At 51.2% G+C, this 23820-nt stretch overlaps 1 protein-coding gene across 2 annotated transcripts in view; it reads left to right on the plus strand.

Annotated features, from left to right (window-relative positions):
* Positions 1-846: 846 nt before the first annotated feature.
* The window catches only part of DIP2B (disco interacting protein 2 homolog B), a 204593-nt gene continuing 181619 nt past the window's right edge, over positions 847-23820 (plus strand). For both annotated transcript variants that reach the window (XM_040979021.1, XM_040979013.1), the window contains exon 1: positions 847-1052. In XM_040979021.1, the coding sequence (XP_040834955.1) occupies positions 953-1052 (100 nt within the window). In that variant the 5' untranslated portion in view covers positions 847-952. The remainder of the gene's footprint in view (positions 1053-23820) is intronic.

The raw sequence follows: 23820 nt of genomic DNA on the forward strand, positions 1-23820 counted from the left end.
AAAGGAGAGGGCCTGGCCCAATGGCCTAGTGGCTAAATACCTCGTCTTGCTCGCACTGGGATCCCATAGGGTCGCTGGTTCTAATCCTGGCAGCTCCACTTCCCATCCAGTTCCCTGCTTGTGGCCTGGGAAAGCAGTCAAGGACGGCCCAAAGCCTAGAGACCCAGAAGAGGTTCCAGGTTCCAGGTTCCCAGGTTCAGATTGGCACAGCTCAGGCCGTTGTGGTCACTTAGGAAGTGAATCATCAGACGGAAGATCTTCCTCTCTGTCTCTCCTCCTCTCTGTATATCTCGCATATATATAAACATATATATACATAGTTAAAAATACACACGTTTCCATTCTTTTTATAATCCCTCAACTTCTGAGGAAATAAAGACTGAAGTTCCTGTCTTGTGAGCAGTCAGAAATAGGCAGAAGGCAGCAGGAAGTAGGTTGCCCCGCCGTGGGTTTTAGAGTGTGCGCCAAAGTGGAACGCTTCTACTGAAGAAGGCCGCCTCAGCCGAGGTGCTTTCAATGAGTAGGCGATCCCAGGCGGAAATGGAAAAAAAAAAAAAAACCCAGAAAGGCAGACACCGCTAAGTCAGAGGAACTGGAAGAAGCAAGGTCCGGGGCCGCCAAGGCCCCTTTCTGCAGCAGGTGCACGCTCCAGGGGCGCGCGGCCGTGCAGCGGCTCCGGGGGCGCCAGGACCAGGGCGGCCGGCTCGAGTGCGCCTTCCCGGCCTGCCCGGCAGGGGGCGCCGCGCGCCTGCGCGCCCTCGGCCGTCCGGGCTGCGGAAGCGGCGCGTGCTCCGCCGGGGGCGGGGCCGCGTGCTCACGTGACGCTGGCTCATGGCGGCCCGGCTGGCGGCGCTCGGCGGCCGGAGCCGGATCCAGTAGCCGGGGTGTGGGCCCTGCCTCAGCCTTGCTGCTCTCGTCTTCCGGAGTGTGGCTGGCTGGCGGAGGAGCCGGGATGGCGGAGCGAGGCCTGGAGCCGTCGGCGGCCGCCGTGGCCGCGCTGCCGCCCGAGGTGCGGGCGCAGCTGGCCGAGCTGGAGCTGGAGCTCTCGGAGGGTGAGGAGGCCGGGCGGGGCGCGCGCGGTGTGGACGGCCCGGGGATGGCGGGGACCGGGTGGCCAGGCCCTGCCCGGCGCTGCCCGCCGCTGCTCATTGTCCTCCGTCGGCCTGTGCGCCCCTGCCCCTCGCCGGGCCACACAAAGCTGCGCCCGGAGCCGCGGGGAGAGGGTGCTGACAGCTCGCCCCTTGCCCCGGGCTGGGGGCCTCGGACCCGGGGCAGATCCGCCGCGGCGTTTCTTCCTCCTCCGGTAACAATGCGAGGCGCCTGTGCCCGGTGACAGCAGCGAGCCGGGAGCGGGGTGCACCCTTTGGGGGTCCTGGGCAGGCCCAGCCGAGGAGGGATCCCCCTCCGCACGCCTCAGGGGCTGCCTTTTTGGGGACCACCTTTGTCGTGGGGGGGTTTGCTCCCCGCTGCTTGTCTGGGGCTGGATTCCTCCACCGCCGCAACCCCCCCAAATCTGATCACCCTTCGGGGTGTTTGGAGAGGAAGAGGAGGGGGTGGTAGCTACCGGTTCCTCCAACTACAGGCAGGTTGCGGCCCCGGCAGCCTCCTCCTGACATCGGGTGGGGGTCCAGGGAGGGTTGGTTTATTTTGTAAGAATAGGAAAAAAAAAAAAAAAGCGAAGTCGGTGAAGCGGCTGGTGGGAGACAATGAGAAAGGCGCGCTGTGTCGTGGGGTGAGAACTGGCCAGGCTGGTGCTCAGGTTCCTGTGTGCAGCTGCCGGCCCCCGAGACAAAAGCGGCGCCCCCCAGCCCACCCCACCCCAAGCTTGCTGTCGGTGCTCGGGGAGCGACCCCCCGAGTTGTGTTAAAAGCCATCGGTGGGGGGGAGGGGAAAGGCAGGTTCCGGGGCGGGGGGAGGGAATTCTGACTTTTTGTTATCAGAGCATTTTGGGTTGTTCCCCCCGCTCCCCCGTCCAGAATCCAAGACCGTGACAAGTCCGAGGTGGATTTGAGTGTTAAAGGTCCAGGCACGTGTTGGAGGAAATCGTTATTTTTAATAACCCCAAACGTAGGGGAGGTGCTGTTCTCACCTGCACTTAATCACCAACATATTATTTTTCAATTAACCAGCTGGGAAGTGTTTAGGAAGATAGGAGTCCCCTGGGCCTGTCTAGTTGAGTCACCAGGTGGACCAGTTGCAGGAAGTAGCTTGCAATGGCCAGCCTTAGTTTGTTGAGATGTAAATTTCTCTGAGGTTCCTCCCCGCTACAAGTGTAGGGGTGCTTCCCTTCCTGTCAGACTTGACTCTTGAATGTGACGACTTTCGATTCAGAGTTGACTTTCTAAAAGTGAATATTTGTAGTAACACATCAGCTTTGATTAAGTCAGAAAAAGAGGCGCATTGCCTGGATGTTTGTGGTGGAGTGAAATTAAAAATAGGAGTTGATTGCTTTTACACACGGGGTAGCCCCGCACGCTCCCTTTTCTGGGTCTGTCTACCGCCAGCTGCTGATGGTAGCTCCCTGGGTTTTTCATAGGCGCTCCAGGAGCTGTTTCTGGGGCCCACAGCTGACTGGCTCAGCTTTGCTCCGAGGGAAACTCACTCAGACCGAGTGCTGGACGGTTTTCAGGACAGGTGCATGGTTTGTTTCCCGGTGTAGGGTTGTTTTGGTCGACCTGTGACGCAGCTCACATGTGCTTCTCCTATATTTATGTGATGTTATCTGGTATTTCAGTGGATGGTTCTGGAAAAAGTACAGCTGTAAGCCGCTGGGTCTGCTGGGTCCGCATGTTGGCCGGGGGTCCGTCTCTTGACTGAGGTGCGGAGATGGTTGATGGTGGAGCCTTAGACTTCATTAGGAATTGACAGGAAGCTGACCCAACAGCCCCAGATCGATGGTGTTATTTGTGGTACCTGTGGCCCGCTTTAACTCTGCCTTTATTGTGGGTTTGCTCTGATAGAAGTTGCTGGTTTGAACTGTGCGTGTCCTCTTCTGCTGGCCCGTCGGCTCAGGCCGTCGGGGGGCCTGGACCGCGTGCTGTGCGAGGGCTGCCTTTGTGCCCCCCGTGTTGTCAGCGGATGGGGCAGACGTGGCGCTGCAGGTCCGTGCCTCCGTGGGCTGCTTGCTGCAGAGTGCGTCGCGGAGCCCCGTGGTGGGGCTGGTGCTGCAGGCAGGTCTGCGTGGACTTGTGCAGCAAAAGGACCAGTCGCAAGCTGCCTGGGGAGTCACGTCGAAGCTCAATTCCGCATGTGAATTTTCCTACAGATAAGTCTAGTGGACAGGTATGCCTGTGACTGAAATCTTTTTTTTTTCCTCCGTGGAAATGTTTTATGGGTTTAGCAAGGAGCTCTGTTGTCTGAACTTTATGCATACGGTCTAAGCAGCTGTTTGCATATAAGGCAGTACCAAGGCGGAAAGCCTCAGGTCCGTGCAGTGTCCTGTTGTGTTTGTGTGATGGCCTTTTCCATCAGCTTGTTTGAGCTTTGTTATTACGCTTCCGTCCGCTTGTCTTCGCTTTAACAGAAAGGAGAGCTTGCGCTCGGAGAGGTGGTTTTCATTGGAACGTGATGCATCGAATAAGTGCCGTTATCCTGAGCTGCCGTGTAATTATGGCCTACTGAGTATCTACTGTTATTGTATAGATTATCAACTAATTTTTCCTGTAAGGAAATGCTGCCAGATAGTTGTAAACCGCAGCAATCCCATGCGGTCTCCTTCTGAAATCTCTGGTAGGTCTGTGGTGTATGCCTTTAGTTCAGACACTGGGGGGCCTGCTGGGAGCGGGGGTGCCCTGTGGGCAGGGCCTGTGAGCTTTCTAGGCGCCCTGAGCGGTAGGAAGCTCAGCAGAGCAGGGCATGTCACGGGAGGTACTGCCTTTGAAGAAAAGAGGAAATTGTGTGTCTCACTGCAGTACAAAAGAAACCACGGGGAACTGAAGGCGAGACGGCCTGAGTGGCGGGCAGTGAGGGCTGTGGCTTAGCCTGGGTGGCTTGCCACAAGCTCTCTGGAAAGGAGGGTGCTAATCCGGTGTTTCTCAGCGTGTCGCCAGGAGCTCAGGTCTTACAGTGTCCAGAGATGACAGCGGGAAGGTGGGCAAAATAACGTCGTGCGTTCTGGGAGGAAGTCTCCCTGGCGTGAATGCTCCTTTGAGCGCAAGCTGCAGTCACGCCCTGCCTTCTCCCGCCCCCTTTGTCATCATCTCTGGTCCTGGAAGCGTGGCACCAGGTCCGCCTTGAAGGTGAAGGACCAGAGAGGGCTCCTTGCTCGGAGCTGCGGGAGGTCTGTGTAGGAGGGGAAGAGGTGGGAGAGTGGGCAAGGAGCAGCCCCCCGGGGGATAGACTGTCAGGGGCAGGCAAGCAGCCTTCAGCCCGGCCCTTCTGGCCCTTTTCTGACCAGTGCAAGGGTGAGGGGACGGGCCGGGGAGGCCGCTACACTGGAAGTGCAGGGCTCCGGCTCTCAAGCCTCTGTGTCCTGTGACCGGCTCGGCAGTGCTCCCTGCTCACAGAGTCTCCCCGGAAGCTCAGCTGACGGATTGTTACCAAACCTGTTCCTGAGCACTGTGCTGACTTCTTCAGACCTTACAGATCTAGTTTATATCGTCGTCAATTATGTATTTTCTAATTATTTATGTCACTCTTCGTTTGACATAATGTATGTTCCTACGGAGGTCGTTTGTATTATGAGCTTCTTTGAAGTTAACTTGCAGCTGTTTCTTACGTGGTTTTAGGAGTGCAGGAGCTCTGTGACCTTGGACAAACTGTCAAACCTGCCTGATTTTAATTCCTTCAGTCCTTAAAAGTGGAACGACAACTCCTGAGAGGTGTAGGATGAGAGGAAAGTTGTGCAGTGTGGCCTGCGGTGAGCGCTCGCATGTTAGCCTTCATTGCTTCTGACAGTGAATAGACGCAGTGACATGGCTCGTGTTCATATCTTGTGTTACTCAGAGTAAGGTTACATGGGAAGTGAGGAAGGGAATCAATTTGGATGTGTGTTTTCAAAGTAAGGCTTCCCTCGATGAGTCGATGCTCTCGTCACTCTGTCCGTCCCCCGACACATGTGGGGTCACTTTAGGAAGCTGATTAGAGGGGAAAGCGGCTGGTTGGCTTCATCGGGCGTCTGGTTCCTGGGCATTTCTGAGCCTGTAGGTTCAGGCAGCTGCTGTGCGACTCAGCCAGGAAAAAGACCTGCATGAATATTCAGAGGCTGCATATCTCTTTAGAAATATTTAAACCTGTGTTTCCTTTTTATTTGAATGATCAAAGAGGGACAGAGAGACCGGGAGAGAGTGTCTGTACCCAGCTCCTCAGCTCCTGCAGCAGCCAGGGAGGGGCCACGCTCAAGCAGGCGCGGGAGCTCAGTGCGTGTCCCGCACGTGGATAGCGGAGGCCTGAGTACGCACGCCACCACCCGTTGTCTCTGGCACCGCACGGCAGCAGGAAGCTGGATTGGAAGAGGAGCAGCATCCCATCTGATGTGGGGTGCCGGCCTTGCCTGAGGTGGCGTAGCCCAGTGCGTGATGACATTGGCCCCGAAGATGTACTTTTGGATTCATTTTTAGCCTTCTGTTTGTGCGTAGTGTAACATGTAACAGTCATTGATTTCTTCCTTCAAAAGTTTTCTTGTGTTTTTTTTTTCTGTATTTATTATTTTTTTATTGGAAATACAGATCTATAGAGAGAAAGGCCCTCCATCTCCTGGTTCGCTCTCCAAGTTGCTGCAACTTCTAGAGCCAAGCCCATCCGAAGCCAAGAGACAGTCCTTTCTTCTGGGTCTGCTATGTGGGTCCCAAGGCTCTGGGCAGGCCTCTGCTGCTGCTGCTTCCCCAGGCCATGAGCAGGGAGGATGTGAACTGGTACCCGTATGGGATGCCGGTGCTTGGACGTGGAGGATTAGCCACTGAGCCATTGTACTGACCCTGAATTATCTTATCTTTTTTTTTCTTTTTATTTATTTTTGTTGGAAAGTCACATCTACAGAGAAAAGGAGAGACAGAAAGATCTTCCATCCATTGGTTTACTCCCCAAATGGTTGCTATGAATACACTGGTGTCCACGTGGGCTGCCGGGCTTGGAGGCAGGGATTGGTCCCCTCTTCTCATTTCTTTTATCACCATTCTCCAGGAGTCTTCTGTCTTCCAAACTGGTCTGACTGCAGTAGTCTCCTCATTCTAGATTAATCTTTCATTTTCCTTAAAATAATGTTTTTATTAAAGCCGTTGCTAAATGTGAAGTATTGAAACTCATTGTCCATGCGTGTTGGGTGTCTAAAGTAGAGATGATCTCGTATGTTCTGAGGTCAAAGTTGGTGCTTTTGTATACCTCAGAATCCAGCTTTTTTTTTCTTTTTTTAAAGCTTTATTTGTTTATTTGGAAAGCAGATTCGTAGAGACAATCTTCCATCTGCCATTTCATTCCCCACATGACTGCAGTGGCTGGGATTGGCTCAGTCTGAAGCCAGAAACCCCACTCAGGTCTCTGACGTCTTGGCAGTGGCTGAAGACGTGAGCCGTCAGCGGTGACCTTGCAGGCACAGTGGGGAGATGGGTTGGAAGCGGAGCTGCTCCGGCTGGCAGTCCCACAGCAGTATGGGATGCCGGAACGGCCTAACCCACCAGTCCAGCACAGGGCCAGTTCCTTGTTCAGTTAATAGAGGAGGGAGTTCTTCAAGTTCCTGTGTTGATGGTGGATTAGAGGCTCTGGGCTTCTGTGAACATGGTAGATTCGTAAAAGGTCAGTTCTGTGGGATTAATCTTTAGATGTGTCGATCTGCCTCATGGGCTCTGAAACACTTCAGAATCACCTTCAGAATTTGAAGGCTTTGGGCTTGTGTGTAGTATTTGGGAGCCAGGCCCACAGCTTTTGTCAGTTTCTCCAAGAGGAAGGTTAAGAACCAAGTGTGTGCTAATTAACACAATCTCATTAGCTTGTCAGGAAAGCCAGACTCACTTCCTCTCTGACACCTAACCAGTTCATCTGTGTCTTGCCTTGTCCTTTCCCAGAGGCAGAAATGACACAATAGCATGCCGCCCCTCCCACCCCGCGGGCTGAGGTGTGCTCCCCCCAGGCCACCTTCTAGTCCTGGGGGATCTCACCTCATTGAGAGCGCCCAGTGGTCACGTGTAGTCTTCCTGTGTGGTTTTTGCTCATCTTTTGCCTCTCAGCAGTTGGCTGTCTCTGTTTTCCCTTAAGCTTGGAAATGTGCTCTTACCGAGCTTATAGATTTGCTTGGGAATTTGCTCTCTAGAAGCAGTATCTCTCTGAATCTTTTTTTTTTTTAAGATTTATTTTTATTATTTTTTTTTATTGGAAAGGCGGATATACAGAGAGGAGAGACAGAGAGCAAGATCTTCCGTCCGATGATTCACTCCCCAAGTGAGCTCAACGGCCGATGCTATGCCGATCCAAAGCCAGGAGCCTCTTCTGGGTCTCCCACGCGGGTGCAGGGTCCCAAAGCTTTGGGCCATCCTGGACTGCTTTCCCAGGCCACAGGCAGGAAGCTGGAAGGGAAGAGGGGCTGCCGGGATTAGAACTGGCGCCCATATGGGATCCCGGGCGTGCAAGGCGATGACCTTAACCACTTGCGCCACCGCGCCAGGCCCTCTCTGAATCTTGAACCTAGGATTCTCTCTGCCTCTCTCTCTCTTTGTAATTTTTATTGCAAAGTCAGATATATACAGAGAGGAGGAGGGACAGAGAGGAAGAACTTTTGTCCGATGATTCACTCCCCAGGTGACTGCAATGGTGGCCAGAGCTGAGCTGATCCGAAGCCAGGACCTCTTCTGGGTCTCCCACACAGGTGCAGGATCCCAAAGCTTTGGGCTGTCCTCAACTGCATTCCCAGGCCACAAGCAGGGATCTGGATGGGAAGCAGGGCTGCTGGGATTAGAACCGGAGCCAATATGAGATCCCGGGGCATTCAAGACGAGGACTTCAGCTGCTCGGCTGCCGCACCAGGCCCTAGTTGAACCAGTGCCCACATGTGACACTGGTTTTGCAGATGGCAGCGTAACGTACTATGCCACAGTGGCGGCCTGCCCACTGCTTGGTCTGTTGCTTCCGGCTTCTCAGGCCCCTGAGAAAGCTGTTTCCCGTGTCACCGGGATTTCTGGGTGATAAAGCATCCTCTGCAGCACTGGACACTGTGGACCGTTAGTGTTCCAAAGCTGCTGCTTTCACCGTGAGGGCAGTTTCCCTCTGGCTCCTGATTGTTCCTCCTTTTTCAGATGTCTGTCACTGTTCCTCATCTCACTTCACTTAACAGCTGCTGAACGACCCCACATCTGTCCTGGGCTTCAGCTGTCATGTCTGTGCAGATGGCTCAGCCTTTCCCCTGCCTAGGCAGGTGTAACATGGTGGGGCCCAATGTCAGCCCTCGCACTGCTCCACAGACGTTACCTCCTTCATGGTGTCCCCTTGCCGTCTCCGATTGTCCTGCTGCCATGACAGAGTACCTAAGACTGACTCCGAAACGCGGGAGAAGCTGGGAATGTGGAGGTGCCGGAGGGCTTGCTTCTCCCTGCGAGACAGCAGCTGCTTGCCCTCCTCCCCGACAGAGGGGCTGAGCGAGCCCCCTGCTCTCTGTGCAGACCCTCGTCTTGTTTGTGATGCTCTGTCACCTCCTAAAAGCCCTGTCTCTAAGTACTGTCACGTGGAGAATTCTGTTTGGAGGGGACCAGATCCTCAGTGACAGTTCGCAGGAGTCCGTGACTTGTCACGAGTCGCCGAGTTCTGCTTGCTGTTTTCTGCTTCCGCACTTTGCTGTGTCCGTCTTAGCGCAGCTACTCAGCTGCTGTCTAGTCTCCCCGCACTCTGTCTGCCACCAGTCAGTCCCTTCTTCCAGTTCATCTGCCCAGCCTGGCCATGAACTCATCACTGTGAAACAAACCTACCTACCCAGGCCCTGTCTCGGGTCCTCCAGTGCATCCTCTGTGTGTGCCGGGCCCAGCCTGCCGTGTAGGTGTTATTCCCCCGTGTCTGCTCTATAGCAGCGCGCTCCTCCGAATGCACCGTGCTTTTCATGTCCATGCCTGTTTCGAAATGCGCACTCCAGTGGCGTGTTCTTTCCTGTGAGAGCTAGCCTGTCCTGGGCTCTTGTAAGAAGTTTAGATCTCAGTGTAAGTAGTCAGCAGCTGTGCTTTCTGTGGAGAGGCCCTGTGCTTGGTACTGTATACTCGTGTGCCCTGCCGCCCAGGGAGAAGGTGTGAGGTACACAGCTCCTCTTACAGTCCTGGGTGAGCCTGCCTTCTCCCCGGGGCGTGATTAGCCGCAGCGCCTGATTGGCCGCGCTGCAAAGAGGTCTCCATAGCTGAACCGAGTGCTCAAGTGCTCAAGTGCGTTTCCAGAAAGTATTTGAAAGGTGCTTCTAATTTTAACTCCTAACTATATATTAACTCCTAAATATATATACCCAATTTCCACTGCGTGGAGTACCACTAAAAACAGCACAGTGTGCGGAATTGACACCTGCGTCTCATTGGTTCGAGCACCCGTGAGGACTGTTCTGCCGTTCTGCATGTCTCCTGAATTGTTTCAGGTAATTTAAACAAGATTCTTGCCCACCCTGAGTGGTCTTTTCCTTAGGATCCTGCTCCTGTCTTTCCAGGTTTTCCGAGTGGGGCTCCCTGGAGGGAGAAGATGGAGGGTTGTGTTGTCCCCTGCTCTCGGAGGTACGGGGCTAGCGTTTGTCCTCTTTGACCTTGCCCTACTGGAGCAGAGGCATCTACGGTCTCAGCCCACGTGGCTTCTTTCATGCAACAAATGATGCTCCTGAAAATCCCCTTAGATTATCTGTAAAATCACTTTCTTACCTCTGTGTCCTCCTTAATGTATTTGAGAGTCCCCCAGCTGGGAACTCCTTGTGGGTGGCAGGCAGCCGGTCCCTGCAGCTCTGCCTCCAGGAGCTCCGTGCCCAGCAGCCGGTCCCTGCAGCTCTGCCTCCAGGAGCTCCGTGCAAGGCGGGAGTCAGTCATGAAGCCTGGGGAGGGAGCCCAGACTGCATGCCCCCCCAGTGCTCACCTCTTGTCATAACGTGGTTACTCTCTAACAAGAAGATGGTGAGAAACTGCCAAGGGAAAGGCAGGAGAGTGCTTGATGCTGCAGGGAAGAGCCCAGAACGAACATCTGAGGAAGGCTGGGTGTGCCCCTGCGGTGTGCCCTGGCTGCGGGCACAGGATTATACCTGCATTCTGGTGCCAACAGACTCTTCAGGCTTCCTCCCAGCTCCTTGGTGGGATACTTAATGGTTAATTTTATTTTTATTTTTTTAAAAGATTTATTTATTTTTATTACAAAGTTGGATATACAGAGAGGCGGAGAGACAGAGAGACAGAGAGGAAGATCTTCTGTCCGATGATTCACTCCCCAAGTGAGCGCAATGGCCGGTACTGTGCCGATCCGAAGCTGGGAACCAGGAACCTCTTCCAGGTCTCCCACACGGGTGCAGGTCCCAAGGTTTTGGGCCGTCCTTGACTGCTTTCCCAGGCCACAAGCAGGGAGCTGGATGGGAAGTGGAGCAGCCGGGATTAGAACCAGCGCCTATATGGGATCCTGGCGCGTTCAAGGTGAGGGCTTTAGCCACTAGGCCACACCGCCGGGCCCACAGTGGTCATCTTTATCTTTTGTTTTACATTTTTAAAAAATTTTATTGGAAAGTCAGATTTACAGAGAGGAGGAGATGAATAAAGATCTTCCATGTGCTGATTCACTCCCAAGTGGCCACAACGGCCAGAGCTGAGCCGATCCAAAGCCAGAAGCCAGGAGCTTCTTGCACATCTCCCAATTGAGTGCACGGTCCCAGGGCTTTGGGCCATCCTTCACTGCTTTCCCAGGCCATGGGAAGGGAGCTGGATGGGAAGTGGAGCACCCAGAACACAAACTGGCACCCATAAGCAGGCCCCAACACACACAAGGTCGAGACTTTAGTCACTAGGCTACCACACCAGCCCTCTTGTTTTAAAATACTCCTTTCTGTGTGTTAACCAGACACACGGTGCTTTCCTTCCTCGTGCTCCCGCCCTGCAGAATGGCTCTTCACTCACCTTCCTCTCCCACCCTCTTCCTCCTTTGTGTAACTGGTCCTGTACTGAGTGCCTGCCTTTTACCAGTATGAGCATCTGATGCAGTGGTGGCTAACAGAACTAGCATTCTTCTCCTATTTTATGTGTGTAGAGAAAATCGTAAGTAGGTATGTGCGGCTGACCGGTGGTGAAAATTTCAGTGGAAATTGAAAGAAGACAGACAGACTGGGTCGGGGTTAGAGGCTACAGTTTAGAATAAAGCAGTGGGGGGGGGGGGGTGAGGCTTCTTCCCCTTCTTGAACTCGCCATGTTGTTGCCACTGCCCGATTTGGTTCCTTGTTTCCCTTCTGCTCTTGAGTGACAGCTTTGCCTTTTTCACTCAACTCAGGTGCCGTTTTTGTTTTTGTTTTTCTTCATTTATTTTACTTGAAAGTCAGAGTTACAGAGATGGAGGGAGATGTTCACCTCCCACACGGCTACAGCAGCTGAGCTGGGCTAGTCTGAGTTGGGACCTGGGAGCGTCTTCGGGGTTCCCACGTGGGTGCAGGGTTCCAGGCACTCGGGCCAGCCTCTGCTCCTGCTCAGGCCGTTAGCAGGGAGTTGGGTGAGAAGTGGAGTAGCTGGAGGCTGAGCCAGCACCCGTAGGAGACGCTGGCCCCAGAGGCAGACGACCCAGCTGCAGCTCCACACGGTGCCCTCCGAGTTACCTTCTCAGAGAGCCCTTCCTGTCATTCTGCATTTCCTTCCCTCCGCTTTAGGCTCTTCTTGCTTTGAAGAATCATGCTGAAGTGCTTGTGTATATGAGCTTCTCCTCTGGTAAAGCGTTCATTCCTGGGAATGCAGCCTTGCCTGTCCAGTTCCTGCCGTCTCCCCCCAGGCCGCTAGCACTTTGAAAGAGTGCAGAAGAGTGGGCCCTGCCCTTGGGGTCTACCAGGAAGGAAGGGGACAGAGCAGTGACTTGCATCTCATTGTTTTCTAGTGCTTGCTTGTTTTTCTTGTATTTCCCTCACCTGTTCAGGTGCTCTCTGATTTACACATGACTTTCACAGTTGGATAACACGCAACAACTTTCCATTTCATCAGCCTGCCTAGCTGCTTTGCTTGCTCAGTTCAGTTGATGTTTATTATGCAAATACCTGATGCACGGGCCCAGGCCCAGGGCAGAGCCGTGTGAGTTGGAGCCACAGCTCCCAGCACGTGGGGATACACACCTCTGTTTTTTCTCTGTACTTTGCTCATGTGTTGATTCTTTTTTCTTTTGCCTTAACCAAATGTGTTACCAGTCAGGTCTGTTCTGAGACAACAGTTGGTTTGGTGTTGTTTTTAAAGACATTGTCACAAGTTTCATTTTGTTTTAATTGGTCTTTGTTGGAAGAAATTAAAAATTTCCCATTGTATGGTTTCCCAGATATATTTAATTACAAAATTTTGGAAGTGAAATGTTTAGCCATGTGGTAAGTGTTGGGTTTGTCTTAGGCACATGGCCATTTGATTCTAGCATAAATATTGTGGCCAACTGGTCTCCCAGGGACTTGCGTGATGTGCCTAGAACGTGTCCAACTGTGCCGGGAAGCTTTGTGTCTCAGGTCCCACCGACTGCTACAGGTACCCCAGTGCTTTACAATTCATTGTACTTTTGCTCATTGGGTAAGTACAATAAAGTCTCCAAAAATATTCTATCATGAACTAAAGGTTTATATTCCAAGAAATAGAACTTGTGAAACATCTTACTAATACTGTCCAGTTTCTGTAAATCTTGGAAAAAAATGTAGTTAAAGTGATTATTTAGTGTTGGTTAGTGGGTCATCATTGTTAGAAGAGAAGCTCAGAATCCTGAATGTGACTCACTTTTTAGCTTTTCCTTACAGGTATAGAATAGAGTGCCTTTCCCCAGGCCTGGAAATTACTCCCTTCCCTTCCCTTTTTTTTTTTTTTTTGGCTAACCAGATTCCTCTCAATTTCTTCATCCATAAATGAGGATAATAATTATAGACGTAATAGGATTACCGTGAGAATGGACTCTGCTGGGACGTAAGAGTATAAGTTTGCTCTTCAAGCTTGCATCCGTGTAGAAACGGTGACTGGTGAACAGAGCATCTAAGCAGGACAGGCCAAGCCCGGTTTGCTTTCCAGCTTTATCTGAGACAGGATGATTGTTAAAGCCGGGGAGCATGATCCCGAGGGAAGCTGATGCGGGCAGCAGGAAGGCAGCCTACGGAGACGGCGTGACGGCGTGACAGTGGTTAGCAGGAATGCTCACCAGGAGGGTTTCAGCCAGGAGCACGCCAGGGCAACCCAGTGCTGCTGCGCATGCGTGTGGTGAAGGAGGGATTCGCTGGCTTTAGCTACCAGGTGATTTATGCATTTAGTGGTTTTAATGCATTGGAATAGGGGTTTGAAGCAAGATTATAATGAGCCAAGGAATGAGTGGGAGGACATGAGTGAATTTTAAAAACAAACAGCTTTGGGGCCAGCGCTATGGTGTAGTGCGCCAAGCCTCTACCTGTTACACTAGCATCTCATATGGATGCAGATTTGGGTCCTGGCTGATCCACTACTGATCCACCTCCCTGCTTATGACCCAGGAAGGCAGTGGAGGATGGCTCAAGCCCTTGAGGCCCTTGCACGCATGTGGTTCGTGGAGCTTGTGTATCGAGCAGTTGGTAGAAAGGTCTGAGGAGTCATATTCTATTGTACCGAATACACACTCTGCTGGAGATGAGCATGACTAAATTCGGCCAGACAGCACATGGAGTTTGAGAAGAGGCTACTTATCAAGGCTCTGGGAAGCATTACCATTTAATTTAAAAATATTTTTTCCATCAAAAAATGTTCATTTTCATCTACTTGAAAGGCAAAAAAAAAAAAAAAAGTTAAGGGCCCAGTGCAGTAACCTAGTAGCTAAAGCCCTTGCCTTGAATGTGCCGGGATCTCACATGGGCGCTGGTTCACGTCTCAGTTACTCCACTTCCATCCAGCTCCCTGCTTGTGGAGGACGGCCCAAAGCCTTGGGACCTGCACCTGCGTGGGAGACCTGGAAGAAGCTCCTGGCTCCTAGCTTTGGATCGGTTCAGCTCGGGCCATTGTGGCCACTTGGGGAGTGAATTAGCAGCTGGAAGATCTTTCTGTCTGTACGTCTGACTTTTTCTATCTCCGGCTGAGCAGAGCTGATGGCAGGCACGCAGGAAGTGCTTAATGGCTGCATGATTGGGTTAGTTTCAGAAGGCCGGCTTGACGGAGGGAGGAGTGCGCAGGTAGCAAGGCACGTTGGTTGAGGCCTGCCTGAGCGGGCCGGTGAAACCCCGTGTGCCACCGGAGCAGCTCGTGTGCCAGAACAGAAGGGAAGGAAGAAAGGAGGGGAGCAAGGCAGGTTTTAGAGCTGGCGGAGGAAGAAGTTGAGGTAGTTCTCATGATGATGACCGCATTGTTCTTTCGGTTGAAAATAAGGGTGTCATGTGTGTTTCCTGGAAAACGCTCAGTGAAGATGAACAAAAAACCCACACCCATTCAAGCAGCTGTGATAACATGGAAAACCGTAGCCATGTGGTTGCAGACTCACACGGCTGCGGTCAGCGACTTAAGACAGGTGAGGCAACCATGTGTGCCTGCCGCAGAGGGTGAGTAAGAGCCGGTGAGACCGAGGTGTTGTCTGGGACGTGACTGTAGGGCATGGCTGTGGGCAAGGGAAGGGAATGCACATGCCTGCCTGAGGCCTTTCCACGCTGCCCGGGTTTACAGGAGGTTGTCTCTGGCCGGGCAGGCCCGGGCCTCCTGGCTCCTCGCAGGGAGCCCGTGGAGTGGGAGCCTTCGGTGAGTGCGCTGTCTGCAGACTCTGCTTCTCACCAGGCTGGTTGCCCAGGACAGCCTTTCTGATTGGTTGCCCAGTCTAAACTGCTTCCCCAGCTTCAGACAGACTGTTTCCTTAAATGATCCCTTTGGATGCGAAGGTAGAAGTGAGAAAGAAGATGAGGCAGTGTCACACTCATAAGAAGACACACACTAAAGTAAGACACAGCTACCTGTGTGCTGTGCTTACCGCAGTGGCTCTTCTGATCAGTTTCAAGGATATTCAAGTGTTTTGTTCTAAATGACAGTTATTTGGTAGTTCTTACTTGTTTAGGGTTCTCTAGTTATGCAGAATTCAAGATTAATATTTCTCAGGGACCTTCTGAAAGGGATAAGAGTAAAGATGGGTTTTAAACTCTTCTGGACTTTAAATGAAAGCCAGTGACCAGCCAGCTGGCTGCTTTTCTCCTACTGCACACAGTTGAACCATACAAGGCTGGTTGGAGTTGAGTTCTGGCTGCTGTGCCTGCATTTCCCACATGTTAGAACATGTTCCATGTCAAGTGAGCAGAGTATGCAGAAGGGGAGCAGTTTCTGAGGGTTTGCTTAAGGCAAGTTGCAAATTCTATCTCAGGGAAGACAGCTTTATAATGTAAAAAAAAAATGCCTGCTACTTTTTTTCTTTTTCCTCTGATAGAGGTGAGATCGGACATTGATTAAGACTTGATCACTGGCACTTGATGTCCTCATAGTTGGCTCGGTACTTAGAAACCATTTTTTTTCTAAGTCTTTCCACTTCTGTTGGGGTTGGGGGAAGACCTTAAGTGCCACCTCCTTACTCCCCAATTGTTTTCAGTTTGTTTCTTAAGATTTATTTATTTATTTGAAAAGCCAAGTTACAGAGACGGGGAGAGACAGAGAACTCGTCGCTCTGCTGATTAGCTCCCCTGTCCTCAACAGCTGGGGGTGAGCCAGGCTTCGTGGAGCGAGGAAGCTGAAACTGCAGCCTGCCCAGTGGAGCCTGGAGCCCGGAACCCAAGCACCTGAGCAGGGAGCTGAGTTAGGAGAGAGAAACCAGACCTAGCTGGAATACTGGCGTCATAGGCACTGCAACGCTGCCCCCCTCAAGATTTTTAGTTTCTTTGACTGTTGGTTAAATTGTTAGAATTGCATTAGGCATTTGTTTGGGGGAGGAAAAGCTATTTTATCAGCATTTGGGGGGAGAGCTCAGAGTCATCTGGCCAATTTGCAGGAACAAGCTGAGGCCCCATTTCTGTTTTACACAAAGCTTAGAGCCAGATCTCTTTTTCCTGTTTTTTTTTTTTTTTTTTTGTATTATGTACCTGTATATAAAAACAACTTTCAAGAACTTAGAAATGATCTTAGCATCTTGAGGCTTTTTGTTTTATGTAAATTTTATTATTATTTTTTTAATCGATTATGTGGTTGATCAGGGTGGGTAGGGTAAAAGGTTTAGGGAAAATTTGGTGAACTCATTGTTTCCAAATTTGCCATTTCTTCTTGTTTTTTCTGGGGGAAGGGGAGAGAGAAATTGGGAAACCACACTTGACTTTCCACACGTCCCAGTGCCCAGGGATGAGGAACTGCCACGCCATATCAACCCAGAGTCTCCATGTGTACATATTCCAAGGGTTCTGTCCAAGTGGCTTGGATAGTTCTGAAATGCTGTCGATTTCACCGATCCGAGGATGATGTCACCCAGTGTCCATTGGTTTCATCACCAAATTTTTGCTGTCATCGTTTTGGGTAGTTGTCCAGTTTGTTTTGTTCTGCTACAGCACCAAAGGAGCTGCCATATGCTCCTTTTACAACAGGGCCTGTGTCCACTGCTCATGTTTCATTAAGTAGGACATGTTCTTGCAGGCGAGGCCAGGGACTCAGGCCAGGTGTGCCAAGCCTTGTCAGATCCCCCATCCCTGGGGCTCACAAACCCGAGACCCACCTAGTAGGCGGGCCCCAGGCCAGGAGACCCAAGTTGAACCTTTCTGCGTTGCTCATTTGCGTTGGTTTTTGTGGGAATCAACTGGAGAAACATTCAGCAATTAGAGGTATGTCAGAGGTAGTGGGGTAACATGCAAAAGGTTGTGGGTGACCCATTTCTGCTGTTCACAAACTCCGGGACCTTAGCTTGGGCAGTTATTGTCCTGTGAGATAATGGCCCCCAGTGAGAGAACATGGTTCTCTTCAGCTCCCAGTTCCCGAGACCCGATTGAACATTCATCAGGACAGTTATTTATTTTATTTATTATGTTTTTTTAAAAAAATCCATGTAGCATGATAATTGCCATTCCATAATTAATATTGTCAATCAAAACTTGTATGTTGAACTTTCTTTAATTTTTGACAAACTTCTGCTGAAAAGCAAGGTTTGCACGGAACTCCTCGGGAAGCGTGCAGTTGGGGTGGGGGAGGACGTTGGCTCATTCTTACACCGGGTGGCTTATCATGTCTCCTGCCTCCCGTCTCTTCCCCTTTGGCTCCTACCTGAACCCCATCCTTGCACTTGTCTTTTGCAATATTGATCAAATTGCTTTGTGAATGTTTGCTTTTCATTTCTGTTTAATGTGCTGGGAACCTTGCTCTCCCTTTTGCAGAAACATGGTGATGTAGGAGGGAATGAGTTTTGATGGAGACGACGCACATTTTGGGTTTGTGTTATGTATGGAAACACCTGAAATGCTGGTTTGGGGAGGAGAATGTCGTTTGGGATCAGATGGAATCCCTGGCATTGACAGGGCACTCAGGTGGACTGCTGAGTTAGCATGGGAAGTAGTGAGCCACATCCTGCAGGATTTGAAGGACTGGGCATCCTTTTCCTGAGTTCCTGTCTAACCTTTGAAAGGGAGAGCCCCAAATGGTGCTGATGTAAAGTGCTTGTGTTTCGGACGTTACAGAGAAGAGAAGGGGACTGGGTGGATGGTGTAGGATTCCGGGGAAGGCACATCTGCAGCAGTGTTAGAATGAAGGACAAAGGGGGATTGGATTAGTCAGTTCTGGTTTTGTGACTGAATCATTGGTTAGATTTAAAAAATTGAGGACATTGTAATGATGTAATGCAGCTTTCTCTCTCTCTCTCTCTTTTTTTTTTAATTTTTATTGGAAAGGCGGATATACAGAGAGGAGAGACAGAGAGAAAGATTTTTCGTCCGATGATTCACTCCCCAAGTGAACGCAATGGCCGGTGCTATGCTGATCCGAAGCCAGGAGCCTCTTCCAGGTCTCCCATGCAGGTGCAGGGTTCCAAGGCTTTGGGCCGTCCTCGACTGCTTTCCCAGGCCACAGGCAGGGAGCTGGAAGGGAAGCGGGGCTGCTGGGATTAGAACCGGTGCCCATATGGGATCCCCGGCATGCAAGGCAAGGACCTTAACCACTGCGCCATCGTGCCGGGCCCAGTTCTCTCTTTTAAATTTGGAAAAATGCAACAGGAGAACAAGGGCAGATTTTTTTTCCCCTAAAGATCTGTTTATTTTTATTGGAAAAGCAAATTTTACAGAGGGGAGAGACAGAGCAAGCCTCCAGCCACTGACTCACTCTCTGGATTCCTGCAGCTGCTGGAGCCAACCCAAAATCAGGGGCCAGGAACATCTTCTGGATCTTTCTTATAGGTACAGCAGCCCAAGGGCTTCAGTCATTCTTCACTGCTTTCCCAGGCCATAGGCAGGAAGCTGGATGGCAAGTGGAGCAGCCAGGACACAAACTGGTGCACATAAGGCATGCTGGCACGTGCAGGCAGAGGACTAGCCTATTATACCACAGCACTGGCCCCATAAGGGCAGATTTCTCAAAGTGCTTATTTATTTTACTCTGCTATTATTTTTATTATTATTATTATTGCTAGAGGGCAAAGAGGGATCTGCTGTGCCTATGGCAGGGGCAGGAGGTTAAAGAAGGAAAAGCTTGAGCTGATTGGCAAAATCTAATTTCCAGGTTAGAGTCCTTGGGCAGGGGAATAGGGCAAGAGGAGGCCTGCTGCCCCAGTGGAGGTGGAGCGGGAGAGCACCTGGTTCTGAGCCAGGAATAGGGCTTGGGGAAAACTCGCTGGAGAGGGGAGAAAGGGAGAAGCTTCTGGAGGGCCTGAGAACTGTGAGAAGAATTAGAGCACCGCTAAAAGGGAATGTGAGTAGAATTAATAAAACAACGAAGGCCTGCCAGGGCCTAAGCTGGAGCCGGTGTGGTCAGCAGGCATTTAGAGTGGAGCCCAGTTATGTGACTGAGTAGGATTGTGAGATTAGGGTGTCCTGTAGGTCACTGGGGAGTGTGGGCAGCCCCATGGGTGAGGCAGGCCCTGGGGTGCAGTGGGAGGCAGGCTGGAGGCAGGCCCTGGGGGCTGGGGAGCAGTGGGAGGTGGGCTGGAGGCAGGCCCTGGGGTCTGGGGAGCAGTGGGAGGTGGGCTTGGAGGCAGGCCCTGGGGTCTGGGGAGCAGTGGGAGGTGGGCTTGGAGGCAGGCCCTGGGGGCTGGGGAGCAGTGGGAGGTGGGCTGGAGGCAGGCCCTGGGGGCTGGGGAGCAGTGGGAGGTGGGCTGGAGGCAGGCCCTGGGGGCTGGGGAGCAGTGGGAGGTGGGCTGGAGGCAGGCCCTGGGGGCTGGGGAGCAGTGGGAGGTGGGCTGGAGGCAGGCCCTGGGGGCTGGGGAGCAGTGGGAGGTGGGCTGGAGGCAGGCCCTGGGGGCTGGGGAGCAGTGGGAGGTGGGCTGGAGGCAGGCCCTGGGGGCTGGGGAGCAGTGGGAGGTGGGCTGGAGGCAGGCCCTGGGGGCTGGGAGGCTGGAGGCCTGCAGAACTCAGCTTTGGCTTTCACAGGAACAGAACATCCCTGCGCCACTGAAGCAGAAAAGGGGATTGTCCTGCTAGGGGTAATTGAGGTGAAAGTCAGACATGAAAATGCTTGTCAGAATACCTTGCGTTTTTCCTATTGACAAAAAAGTGAAGCAGGAACATTGTTAAAACTATGAAATGGAAAATACTCCCCAGACCACACCCAGCCCCATCCAAACCACTTAAACTTGGCTTTGTAGATCTGATAATTAAATAGTATACCTTCAGTAATACATTGTGTCAGCTTTTTTTTTTTTTAAGATTTTATTTTTATAGTAAAGTCAGATATACAGAGAGGAGGAGAGACAGAGAGGAAGATCTTCCGTCCGATGGTTCACTCCCCAAGCGGCCGCAACAGCTGGAGCTGAGTCAATCTGAAGCCAGGAGCCTCTTCCAGCCAGGAGTCTCCCACATGGATGCAGGGTCCCAAAGCCTTGGGCCGTCCTTGACTGCTGTCCCAGGCCACAAGCAGGGAGCTGGATGGGAAGTGGAGCAGCCAGGACATGAACCAGTGCCCATATGGGATCCCAGCACTTGCAAGGGGAGGATTTAGCTAGTTGGTGTTCTGTTTTGTTTTGTTTCGTTGTTTTTAATGATTGATTTACTTATTTGAGCTTCACGCAGTGATTAATTCTCAGGTGTGTGCCATGGCCAGCATTGGCTCGGCTGAACCAGGAGTTGGGGACTGTGCTCACCTTTCCCATGTTAGTGGCCAGGGCGCATGCGCTTGGGCTGCCTTCTGCTGCTTTCCCAGGCCGGTAACAGGAAGCTGGTTTGGAAGTAGAGTAGCCAGGTCTTGGACAAGTGACCTAATGGCATGTCTGATATGCAAGCAGCATTTTTACTGTCTAGAACACACTGGCCACAATATCTCTTTTGGAATGCAAAATTAGTTCTTGTGTTGAATATTTAGCCTAAATATTCAAAGTTCACAAAATAGCATTTGTGGTGTCATTATCCAGCTCCTAGACCAGCGGAGGAGGTGGGCCTCCGGTCACACTGGGATGTGGGATGAGTACTGCAGACCAGCGGAGGAGGTGGGCCTCCTGCTCACACTGGGATGTGGGATGAGTACTGCAGACCAGCGGAGGAGATGGGCCTCTGCTCACGCTGGGATATGGGATGAGTACTGCAGACCAGCGGAGGAGGTGGGCCTCTGGTCACGCTGGGATGTGGGATGAGTACTGCAGACCAGCGGAGGAGATGGGCCTCTGGTCACGCTGGGATATGGGATGAGTACTGCAGACCAGCGGAGGAGATGGGCCTCTGGTCACGCTGGGATGTGGGATGAGTACTGCAGACCAGCGGAGGAGATGGGCCTCTGGTCACGCTGGGATATGGGATGAGTACTGCAGACCAGCGGAGGAGGTGGGCCTCTGGTCACGCTGGGATGTGGGATGAGTACTGCAGACCAGCGGAGGAGGTGGGCCTCTGGCTCACGCTGGGATGTGGGATGAGTACTGCAGACCAGCGGAGGAGGTGAGCCTCCTGCTCACACTGGGATGTGGGATGAGTACTGCAGACCAGCGGAGGAGGTGGGCCTCTGGTCACGCTGGGATGTGGGATGAGTACTGCAGACCAGCGGAGGAGGTGGGCCTCTGGTCACGCTGGGATGTGGGATGAGTACTTCCAGACTCAGTGTAGTATACCTGTCCCCAGTTACTGTTTTTAATGTGAGTGCTTGAGTACTAAACTTGGAGTTCTTAATGTACAAGAATATTTTCTCTCTTGTTTGATAATAACGTGTTTTTAGACGAGAGCATTTGTGTTTGCCTCTGAAGTTTCGTTACGATGCGTGTGCGTGCCTCTGCCCTTTCCTTGTGTTTGGCTTTTCATGAACTTTCAGATTGTCTTTATTGGCTGTCTTTCTACAATTCAGGATTTTTTGTTTTTCTGTTATGTGTCACCTTTTAATTTATTTTGTGTTTGTTTTTTAAGTTTTTATTTGAAAGGTAAATTTTACAGAGAGAAGGAGAGACAGAGAGTCTTCCACCTACTGATTTGTTTCCTAAATAGCCAAACAGCCAGAACGGAGATGGTCTGAAGCCAGGAGCCAGGAGCTGCTTCTTTGTCTCCCATATCGGTGCAGAGTCCCAAGGACTTGAGCCTTCTTCCACTGCTTTCCGAGGCCACAAGCAGGGAGCTTTTTTGGGAGTGGAGCATCGGGAAGTTGAACCAGTGCCAGTAGGAGGTGCTGGTGCCAGATGGTGGATGATTGGCCTAATGTGCTACCACACCAGCCCAAAGATTTGTTTATTTTAAAGGCAGAATGACAGAGCTATCTTCTGCATTGGTTCAGTCTCCAGATCTGTGGGCCAGGCTGAGGCAGGAGCTCTGTAGGTGAGATTCCAGTACCTGAGCTGTTATCCACCACCTTCCCAGGCTTGTCATCAGGAAGCTGGGTTGGAGAGGCCAGAATTTAGACATGCAATCCTGATTGTATCATAGTGCTCGGTCTGTCTTGTACAAACTACTCAATCTTGATTTTTAGCAATGTGAAGTCTTTCTGGATCTCTGAGCATGCCATTAGATCTTTTCCAATTTCTCTTCTTGGGCCTGGAGCAGAAGCATAGCGGCTAAAGTCCTTTCCTTGAACGCGCCGGAATCCCATATGGGTGCTGTTTCTAATCCTGGCGGCTCCGCTTCCCATCCAGCTCCCTGCTTGTGGCCTGGGAAAGCAGTCAAGGACGGCCCAAAGCTTTGGGACCCTGCACCTGTATGGGAGACCCAGAAGAAGGTCCTGGCTCCTGGCTTTGGATCAGCTCAGCTTCAGCCATTGTAGCTGCTTGGGTAATGAACCATTGAATGGAATTACTTCCTCTCTGTCTCTGCTCCTTTCTTTGTATCTGCCTTTCCAATTAAAAAAAAACAAAAAACGTTTGTGTGTGTGTGGGGGGGGGGGGTTTAAAATCTTTACATAGTTAATTTGGGTAAAAAGGTTCAAGGGCTATAGGAAAGTGGGTAAGATTATTATTTCCATATTATTTCCTTCATGTATCTGAGGTAAATGGGAATATTAAAAGAAGAAGCCCCACCCATTTTCCCACCCACCCCAGGTCCCAGATGTGGGGCATGCTCTGAGATACTCGCTCAGGTGGTTTCGATAGTTCAGTTATGAATCGCTGCCAATCTTGCCTCTCCAAACACGATGAGGTCGTTGAAGAATCCACTGATTGACACTGCGTCTCCATTTGCCCGGTATTTTGCTGCCAACATATAGCTGAGGTGGTTGATTGGCCTGTCTTCTGTCTTTTCATGGTTAGGGTTCTGAGTCTGGCAGTTCAGTTGGGGAGATCACCAAACAAATTTCGTCCGAGATGTTCCCAGACCAGATTCTTGTATGTACTAGCAAGTACAAGGCCTGGCACAGTCCATTGCCCCAATTTCTCCTCTCATTCCTCAGGTATTTCATGTTTCCTTTGGTGAGAATTCCTGTGGTCCTCCTTGACCTGGTTTTGCTGCTCTGTTGGATTTCCTCAAGTCACACAGTTGGTGGTTATTCCCAGTTGAGGTTAATAACTAGGCTGTTAGTGTGGGTCATTTTGTGGTTTTTATCTACAAGCAAATAGATCTTACAGGTATTTAAATTTTTATTATGATATACCACATATGAAAGAGCACTTACAATGTTTAGGCCCTATTTAAGAAAGCAGTAAATTGAATACCGCTGTGTCTTTGAACTAGTTCAGAATTAAGACCTTGAAATAAAAAATAAAAATTAAAAAAATATGGCAGATGTCCACTACTGAGGATAAGAAGTAATTTAATCAGTTGGTTGTGGGTGGTTTTTTTTTTTTAAAAGGGATTTCTTTGATGACCAAGTCTTCTTTTTTTGTGTAAGATTTATTTTTGTTGGAAAGGCAGATATACAGAGATGAGGAGAGACAGAGAGGAAAGTCTTCCATCCATTGATTCACTCCCCAAGTGACTACAAAGGCTGGAGCTGAGCTGATCTGAAGCCCGGTGCTTCCTCTGGGTGTCTCATGCATATGCAGAGACCCAAGGCTTTGGGCCGTCCTCAACTGCCTTCCCAGGCCACAGCAGGGAGCTGGATGGGAAGTGGAGCTGCTGGGATTAGAACCAGCGATCATATGGGATCCTGACACGTTCAAGGCAAGGACTCTAGCTGTTAGGCCACTGGGTCGAACCTCCAGTAGTGTTTCTAACAGTGACTCCCAATCCTGAGGAAT

The sequence above is a fragment of the Ochotona curzoniae genome, unplaced genomic scaffold (assembly GCF_017591425.1).
Source record: "Ochotona curzoniae isolate NIBS_2020 unplaced genomic scaffold, NIBS_Ocur_1.0 contig_1014, whole genome shotgun sequence".
Taxonomy (NCBI): domain Eukaryota; kingdom Metazoa; phylum Chordata; class Mammalia; order Lagomorpha; family Ochotonidae; genus Ochotona; species Ochotona curzoniae.